General features: G+C 37.9%; 1 protein-coding gene across 1 annotated transcript; it reads left to right on the top strand.

The window, feature by feature from the left end:
- The first annotated feature begins 6786 nt into the window (after positions 1-6786).
- Positions 6787-7446, top strand: LOC122724831 (MATH domain and coiled-coil domain-containing protein At3g58270-like). The gene is made up of 3 exons (XM_043960710.1): positions 6787-6905; positions 6987-7156; positions 7223-7446. Exons 1-3 carry the CDS (start codon positions 6787-6789, stop codon positions 7444-7446), a joined length of 513 nt encoding a protein of 170 aa, XP_043816645.1.
- The last annotated feature ends 2931 nt before the right edge of the window (positions 7447-10377 follow it).

The following is a 10377-nucleotide window of genomic DNA, read 5'->3' as shown; positions in this document are numbered from 1 at the left end:
ATTGCCCTAGGCAATGCTGTAGGACGGGCGCTCGTGCCCTCATCCTCAGGTGGTACTCCAGTCAATCTTGCTGATCGACGAGTTCCTCTCATCCTGTTTTCTAAAAAACAGTACACATCACATAAATATTAGCATCATATGGTTCATGTGGGCACACATGAACCCGCATCACATATACATCATTCATATCATAGCATCAATGCACATGTATATAATCATGGCATTTCACATCATCATGTAAGACAGGACTCTACATCCTATCCTAGTGGACATGACCTTTCCTATTGTGCTTGACCTTCTATAACATCTATGAGTCCGACACTCTAGGTCCGACCATATGAACCTAGGGCTCTGATACCATTATGTAACGACCCGAAAATCGGACCGCTACCGGCGCTAGGATCCAGATCGGCTTAAGGCCGCCGGGACCCATAGCAAGCCTGACATGTAACCTGTAAACCTGTTTAATCCCATACATGATCAACAATCATACATAAAAATTTAAGACTTTTCTTTCATACCTTTATCATACACCAAACTCAACCTGTGCATGCACTGAACATATACATAATCATAAACTTGACCCCTCTGTGGGATCTCATCAATGCCCCAATGGGGCAATACATGTGTTGAGTTGGCTAAAAATAGTCATCAATAAACATTAAGATCATGTATCAAAAAGGGATTAAAAAATACTATGGTCAAGCACACTTCTAACCTTAATATCCTTACATTACATATCTATACATCATTATACAATCTGTCATGTCCACATTCTAACTATTACATACATAAGACTTCATTACTCTTCTTGACTTCTCTGTCTAACCCGTACCTGCAAACCTGGGGAATTTGGGAGAGGGGTGAGCTACTAGAGCCCAGTGAGCAGAATCATAAAGCATTTAAAACACATACTATCATAGAATGCATCACATCACAACTAATCATATCAAGGATGAACTTGTCACCAATTAGCCCTCTACATATTCCAATCATGCCAGGGGCGTAGTGCAGGCCACACCTGGTCTTTCTCTTATACATAACATAACATACATAATCCATGGTGCCGGGGGCGTAGTGCAGGCCACGTCCGGTCTTTCTCTTACATAGTGCCAGGGGCGTAGTGCAGGCCACACCTGGACTTCCATACCATATCATCATGTCATAACATATGAGGGCTAATGGATCATTCAACATTCATCCACATCAACATCATATTATGCAATGCAACATATTCGTGATTTCTAATGCAAGCAACCTAAAATATCACATGGCATCCGTGATGCATGAACATGCTCAAAGCTGATTTATTTATTTAAAAGCATAAGAGTTATTCCACTCACCTCTGGCTAGCTCTGACACTGACTGAAGCAGCTGACTCACTGCTGAGGTCCTCGGTTCCTCGGGTCCGAACCTACACAGGTGGACTCAAATGAGGGACCAACATACTATAACATAACTCTAAAATCATCCCCCAAAAACCCTCTAAAACTCCTCAAAACATTCATGCAAAACATGCAAAGGAAGGCTGGACAGGGCACTTTCGGCGGCAGGTTCGGCGGCCGAAAGTCCCTCCAGAGCCGAAAGTCAGGCAGGTTCGGCGGCACCTTCGGCGGCCGAAACTCCCAGACAGAGACGAAACTCATGCATGTTCGGCGGCACTTTCGGCGGCCGAAACTCCCAGACAGAGACGAAAGTCTCCTTTCGGGGGCAAGCTTCGGTAGCCGAAGGCTGCCTCCACAAGGGGGTTCGGCGGCCGAAAGTCCCTTCGGCTGCCGAACCTGGTTTCTCCCAAAGGGCAGAAACTTGGTTCAAACATGCACAAACGCCTCCAAACTCAAACCAACATGCATTTAGCTCAACCAAAACATGCATACAAGCTCCTAGGGGTCTCAAACTACCTTAAACCCCAACTACAACACATCAAACACACATTACAAGCCACATTGTTCATGAACATACATTTATACCCATAAACATAACTATAACCTAAACATGCATTCTACCCCCATGAACTTCATAAAACTTACTTAAAACATGGTATAAGCTAGAGATCGACTCTTACCTCTTGAAGATCGAGAGTAGAGGCGACCAAACTTGGAGTTGGGAGAGATTTGAGTTCTTGAACCTCAAAGCTCCAAAACTTTGCTCAAAAGCTCAAATCTTCAAAACAAAGTTAAAACAAATGAAAAACTTGAAAGATCTAGAGGAAAAACATCAAAAAATCGGTGAGGGATAGCGGAGAGCTCACCTTGGCCGAAAATGGGGAAAAGCTCGCCCGTTTTCGGCTAAGGGACCCTTTTATAGTGGCTGTCCAGGCCACGTTCGGGGGCCGAATGTGCCTCCGCATGCATGCCATGTTCGGCGGCCGAACTTGAGGTTCGGCGGCCGAACCTGGACTTCCCTCACTTATGCTTTCGGGGGCCTAAAGCACACCCGCAACGCATGCATGTTCGGCGGCCGAACTTGAGGTTTGGCGGCCGAACCTGGGTTTTCCTCCAATGCTATTTTCATGCAAAAACTCATTTCCTTTTTTACTTAAAATCATCAAAACATTAAAACATCTCATGAAAACATGGTTTTACCCATCTAGAGGTCTCCGACATCCGAGATTTCACCGGACGGTAGGAATTCCGATACCGGAGTCTAGCCGGGTATTACATAGGGGATCCCGGTCTTCTTTGTTTTCCCGGGAGTTCTAGGGGATCCCGGTCTTCATGCTCCGGGAGGTCTTTTTAAGATCCTCACCGGCCATTTTTGTTCCGGGGAGATCTTTGTGATCCCGCCGGCCTTCTTTGCTCCCTTAGGAGGTCTTGCGCAAGGTTCAGGCTCATTGGCCTTACTGTCGCTTCGTCATCTCAGCTGGTTTTGTGCCTAACTGAGGTCTTGGATAAGATTCAGGCTCATTGGCCTTACTGTCGCTTCATCATCTCAGCTGGTTTTGTGCCTAACTGAGGTCTTGTTCATTTTTTTGAATTTTTCTGCAAAATAAGAGCTTGCACAAAGCGTATATAACGAGAATGCTCGTTGTTAATTTAATAATATTCATCAATAAATAATATGTCGCACATGTCACTTAGTTTCATACTTCAGATGAACAATTTATAAAATACTATGCTTGAACATGTAAAATATTGTGAAAAGTGTAAGTATTATTTACACTTTATAATTCTGAAATCAATAATAACTGCAAAACTATAAAGTGAAAGTAAAGTAGAAGATTCTTGATCTTAAATTTTGTCTGGTTGTGACGGTGATTAGTAATTAATTATTTGCAGGAGGAGTAGATTGTGGGTAAGCTAATTTTAGAGAATCATTTACAATGGCATTGTTATAATATTTATAAAGGATTTGGGTACCTACCTCCCGGTGATCAAAAGCCACGTCGACCACTTTTGCATGGATTGTGTGGGAGCGTCACTTTACTCCGATCCCACCAAACTCAATCTTAAAAATTGACAATTTTGGTGTTTGGCCGACCTGCTGTAGTCCGATCGTCGTGCTCCACTAAACCCAAGTTTGAGACTTGCACCTGTCTTCAAGCTGGCCAACAGGGCCGAGCTCCTTTCAGTCCTGCTGCTTCGATCGGCTGACCGACCCGTTTTCCCCAACTCATTTAATGAAGGGACAGAAAAAATAAATGGAACAGGAAAGAAGGAGACAAACGGAACAGGAAAGAAGGATACTTGTATCATCCACTTGAACTTTCATATTCACATACAAACAAAATGTCAAATCATACTTCTTATTGGAATTCTCAGCAATTTGTGGACAGAGTGAAGAAAACCCACTTCCAAAAGGAACCAGAATGAATTGTTTTTCAAATGACACATGTCCTTTATGACCCAGCTCTTCTCATTCTCATTGCCATCCTTTTCTGTGGCATATTGCGTCATGTGCCATTGTTCATCTCCAAATTCCCATCAAATAACCAAAATCCACTCACAAAAATTAACCCTCATTTCCCAGCTCTAGCCACGAAGGGTCGTAACGCTCGCTTTGCCCAGTCTTACCATCCAACGGTTCTGATTTGGAGTCGGTCTCATTGTCCTTTGATTGTTCTCGATGCTTATTCCCTTCATTCCCTTCTTCCTCCTTATTTCCATTCCTCATTCCCCGGAAGCTGCCCCATCTTCTTTCTGTCAGCAGATTCTGCGCATCCCATACCCCAGCTACCGTCGATGGCTTTGGGTCATTGGAAGATCGGGAGCAACGTCTTCACAAACCCCAATACTTTGATCAAGTCAACAAAATTTTCCCTCGAAATTGATTATTTTACCTCTCACAGTAAAATCCCCACCCTTTCAAACGGACTGCCACCAAAAATCACAAAGGGGATCACGAATCTAACTCCACCAGCGCTGTTTTCAAGTTTGTCTTCCCCCAAACATTGCATTCCTTTCCCACTCTCTTTTTTTTTTCTTTTCTTTTCTTTTCTTTTTTTTTATATATATATATATATACACGGCCGACCTCAGAATTTCAACAAATACATAAATTACTCACCCTTTTTTCCTTTTACAGAAAATATTCACCAGGCTTCAAAGAAAAAATCGGTCGTAATAAAACCTTTGTGCTTCGCCGGCGTTCCTTTCCGCCGCCGGCGCATACGAAGTTGAAGGCATCGCAAGGGATCCCGCGACCTCCCACAGTTGTCTTCCCCATCCTCAAGATGACCGAGCTTTCTCTGCTGTTACAACGCACGGCTTCGGGCTTCGCCGGTGACACCTATGACTGGACGCGACATTGGATCGTCACCTTCCTGCGCCGGCTGTCCCGACGCCGTTCACCAGGCATGAAGTCACTGTTATCATGAACCCAAAGCAGCAGATTCCCAATTTTTCACTCTTTATGTGGATCTCAATGGGTGGATCTGGAAACTTTAGAGATAGTAAAATCTCTTTCGTTCCCACAGACGGCGCCATTTGATAACTCTCAATCTCCCTGGGCTCCATATCCGATAGATCTGGTTCTCCCTCGTCCCCTATTATATGGATCTGATTCCTTTTTGGGCTCTCTGTTGGGTTTGTCAAATGGGTCTCTCCATGTTCTTTTTGAGGAAAGGACCTGCAAAATAAGGGAAAAAGGGGTCAGGGGTCCACCGGGGATGCCCCGGCGGAGACCCTCCGACGTTCAAGTCAGATTTACGAGCTAGAGTAGTGTGGATAAGCAAGAGTTGCAGAGAGAGAATAAGGAAAAATGGAGTTAAGGAAGAAGGAGCAGGAGAGAGAGCCTCCTCTTTGAAGGAGAAGACCCTCCAGTCTATAGTGCTTTCCTGTCCTTTTCACTCAGGCCCGTACGTACGGTTGTGTCAGGCCCCTGCTCCATGCGTAACGGCCATTTAATGCTCTCCAGAGCTCATGCGGGTAGGGCTAGTGAGTGATTGGGTCTACTCCCTTATGGGGCTTGTGCTCATATCTGATCCGGATCACCCTGGGTTGCCGGCCCAGGCTCGTGAAGTCGAGCCGCCTCTCGAGTATATGATCTGATGGGCTTTGGACCTGTGGCCTTCTTTTGGACCCAACCTTACTCCTGGACTAGGAAAAATCTGGAGGTTATCAATTATTATTGTTTTTAATATACATTTTTGAAAATAAAATTATTTTTTATTTATAAATAATGTACTTTGAATTTCAATTTATATTAGTATTTATATATTTAAACTTTCTAACTTTTTCATTATTATTAATTTACTAATTTAATTATTTAATAAAATTTTGGTTTTTATTATAATAAAATAGAACAATTAAAATATAGAACAAATTAATTTTACTAATTAATTAAATTTTAATTATTTATTGTAATTAACTTAAACTTTAATAGATAATTTTAGCAATCCAAATATTTCCCTCCTATATATAGATTATAAAAGAATTTCATAAAAATTTAATTTAAATAATTTTTTATTTAAAATAAAAGAATTTAATTTTTTAATTAAAAAAAATTATTTTAATAAAAAAATAAAAAATTTTATAACATTTTTTTTGAATATATAATGGAATATATTACCTCCCAAAAAACTTGAGATGTTTGGAAGGAGGCATGTTACCACAGTCCTAATAGGTTTCCGTGACCTATTGAAGAAGTATATATATGCCACTGAATAAGAAGCGAGATGTGTCGTTTTTTTTTTTACCCGAGAGGGAGATGTGTGCCGATTGTGGGAGAATGGCAAATGTGGTGGAACTATTTCCTAACATTGTTGCTGACTCTAATGCTGAAGAATCGCATTCCCATGGTAAAATTTCTTTCTTTTTCTCTATGGAGTATGTGATAATATTCCTCCAATAAACCCTTGAGCTAACTTTAGCTTCTGGAGGAGTTAGACTCGGTTTGATTTTCATATTATGATATCAGAGCTTCTTGATCGATGTTGAGTCTTGTGTTTTTGAATAGAATAAATATAATACTTTTCTTTTCGAGTAAAGTCAGGTAAGATAATGAAATCTTTCCAACCAGCGGTTCTAAAGCATTTCAAACCTCAAAAAAGCCTCCTTTTAATGCTTTAAAAACCCATACTAAACCTCCAATAATTTTCCTTCCAAACAAAGTACAAGTGTTATCATGAACATACATACAAGTGTTGCGTATTAAGAGCTTGTTTGGCATTGAGTTTGGAGGCCAAAAAGCAGGTTTTATAAATATCACTATTTAAAATCCATAATTTATTAATAATCTACATTAAAATTAAACTAAAATCATTACTTTCAAATGTTGTTATCCAAACATAGCATAATATTCTCCTGATACTCTCTTGAGAAAGGCATTAGAAGATCAAAAAGGAACATGCCACCTGCTCATTACACATTAAAGATTGAGTCATTCTCACGATTTTGTGAGCTACTTGAGAAGACTGGACTTGTGAAGTATGAATCTGATGCTTTTGCATCTGGCGGCTACAACTGGTATTTGTTTGAAATTAATTCCACCTGAATTCACATGAGTATGGAATTGTAACTTGTTGCCATTTCTATTGCAATATTTAGGAAATTGGTGTTGTATCCTTCTGGAAATGTGAAAAGAGATGGAAGTGATCACATTTCTCTCTACTTAGCAATTGCTGAGCCAAATGCAATTCCTCCTGGATCCCAGGTTGATGTGATCCTCAAATTCTTTGTTTTTGACCACTTAAGAGATGAGTACTTGACAATTCAAGGTGGCTTCCCATTTAGTCCATATTCTGTTTCAAAGTTATCTATATGAATTATCTCCATTTTGACAGGCTCTAGGATTTATTATTCTACAGATGATAACATGAGGCGTTACCATTCTTTAAAGACTGAAAATGGTTTTGACCAACTGATCTCACTCAAGATGTTCAATGACTCTTCTAATGGATATCTTTTTGGTGATTGCTGTGCATTCGGAGCAGAGGTTCATGTTATTAAATATGAAGGTAAAGTGGAGAGATTTTACTTTATAAAAGAACTTAAGGATGGTAACTGATAACCGCTGGTCCTCACACCTCCCTTGGGCCAAGTCAGGGCCCACAAGAGTAGATTAGGCGAGCTCGAAACGACCCCGGGCAGAAATGCATGGCAAGCCGGGTCGTACATGAGTCCAAGCCTATGAAAAAGGAAACCAGCCCAATAATGAGATGGGAAGAGAAGTAAACCGGCCAAGTTCTCCCGCAGCCCTTTCTGCATGCGTACTGAAGAGCATTAAATGGCTGCCTAACATAGGTAAGGACGGTACTGCCTAACATCTTAAAACATGCCTTGAAAATACGCAAAGGAAGGCTGGACAGGGGACTTTCGGCGGCACCTTCGGCAGCCGAAACCCCTTCCAGATCCGAAAGCCATGCACCTTCGGCGGCCGAAAGTTCAACTTTCGGGGCCAGGGTTCGGCAGCCAAAACTACCTCCCCAGGCAGGTTCGGCGGCCGAAACTGGCTTCGGCGGCCGAACCTGGGCTCTTCCAAAGGGCAGAACTCGATCCTGCCTTGCCAAACCAGCCACCCTCAATAACCCAACATGCATTCAACTATTCTAAAACATGCATAAACACTTATTCAAGCATATAGGGGTCTCAAACTAGCCTATACCCCAACAAACATTAACATAACATACATTTGAGCATAAAACTAACATAAACCCTAACATTTACCTCTACTCTAAAGCATGCATCAAAACCCTTAACCCCTTTTTAAAACTTACTTAAAACATGAAAGAAGAGAATGATCTACACTTACCTCTTGAAGATCGAGAGGAGATGTGATTCCAAACTTGGAGATGTGGAGGAACGAGCTCCAGGGGTCTCCAAGCTTCAAAACTTGATCTTGAGCTCAAAAATCTTCAAAACCAAGTAGAAACTCATTAAAACTTGAAGGGATTGAAGGAAAACAACAAATCGACCATGGAAGGGCGAAATCTCACCTATGCCCGAAAATAGAGAGAGAAAACTCGCCCATTTTCGGATAAGGGGCCTTTTATAGGTGGCTGGCCAGACCACCTTCGGGGGCCAAAGGTGCCTCCGCAAGAGGCCAAAGCCGAACCTGGCTTTTTCCTTCCTTGGTCTTTTCTTTCAAAACTCAATTTATTTCTTACTTAAAACCTTAAAACACATGAAAACATTTTAGAAAAATATATTTTACCCCTACTAGAGAGTTCCGACATACGAGATTCCGCCGGACGGTAGGAATTCTGATGCCGGAATTTAGCCGGATATTACAATACTGATAGGCATTACTGCACGTGACATCACCAAAATATTCTACGTTTTTTAGAGTCAACTCTATCTAACATAAGATTTTCTTTAAGAATAACATAAAAAAATTAAATACAATAAAATAAAACAAAATAAAAAGAAAGTTGGATTTTAAGTGGCAGAATTGAAACCCTACAAAAATTTGGGTTAGACATCCAGCAAGTATTACAATTCATTTATAAATTCCGTAAAAATTATAAAAAATTAAATTTCATTTTATTTTATACTTCTTCTCATAATCTTTCTCTATTCTCTTATATTTCTTTCAAAATATTCTACAAATATTAATTTTTAATATTTTCATAACCTATTAATTTTTTGAGCAATTCTGTTGCGGAAGGTGAGGATATAAGCGTGACCATAGAACTACACATCCACAGGAAATAAGATAATGTCCAAATAACATTTGTCTGATTTTTAGCATTATAATTATAAAAAAAATTAAATAAAAAAGTCAATATATATACAAATAATAAAAATAAATCACTATTCTTAAGTATTTACATGTATTTTTTTATTTAATTTTTTTATAATTATAATACTAAGAATTATGTAAATGCTACATAGATTGTCCCTTTTTTTTTTGTGTCGCGTTCTAAAGGCCCGGCTTATACCTTCAACGGCAGAATTAATAGTTTATGAGAATATTAAAAATCAATATTTATAAAATATTTTGAAATAAATAGGAGATAATAGAAAAAAAATTATGAGAACAAATATGAAATAAAATAAATTTTAATTTTTTATAATTTTTATGATTTATAAATATTTATATATTAATTATAATAAAAATAATAAAATAGAATGATAAATATGAAAAATATAATATTATAGTGTAAATAAATTAAAATAATTAATATTTATAATAATATTAATATAATTTTTATAATTATATTTATATAAATTTAATATATAATTAATTAAATTATATAAATTAATAAAATAAATTGATAAATATAATATTATATTATAAATAATTTAAATTAATTAATATTAATATTAGTATAATTTTTATAATTATATTTTATAAATTTAATATATAATTAAATAAATTAAATTAATAAAATATAATATAATAATAAATTAAATAAAAATTAAATTTATAATTTAAATTCTTATTCATTACTACACTCAGCGTGGTAATGTATTTTATTTTTTTAATTATTCTTTTTTAAAAACGCTTTTTAAGTGCGGTAAAATTAACTTTTTCAAAAAAAGTTTTCAGAAATTTTTTTTTTTAATTTAAAAGGACAAAAAAAATACTTAAAATATGATTTTTCTAACCTCTTGAAAGAATAAAATAAGGTGGTACCTATTTTTGCAACCTTTCTTATCCTCAAATTTCATCATGAAATTCATCCCAATAGATGCTTTGTTCTTAAAAAAAAAACTAAAATTTATCTTCAAACTCAAGGTACTTGTTCTGAAATGAAATGCCTACTTAAGAAAAGTATCTATCCTTCTAAAAATAAAAGCAAAATTAGTGCACATGATCTTTTCCCACTAAGCTGCTGCGAGAATGAACTTAAAGAAATTTTTAATTATGAGAGGGAATTTAAAAGGAAACCATGTGAATACTTAGCAAGATAATGAATTAAAATGATAATTGTACAAAAAAATTAGGCTGCAAAACATAAAAATGGCACCTGCAAGTTGAAAGATAAAAGTAACA

The sequence above is a fragment of the Manihot esculenta genome, chromosome 10, assembly GCF_001659605.2.
Source record: "Manihot esculenta cultivar AM560-2 chromosome 10, M.esculenta_v8, whole genome shotgun sequence".
NCBI classification, from domain to species: Eukaryota; Viridiplantae; Streptophyta; class Magnoliopsida; order Malpighiales; family Euphorbiaceae; genus Manihot; species Manihot esculenta.
Note: the sequence above shows the minus strand (reverse complement) of the source record. Positions and strands in the feature narration are given on the sequence as shown.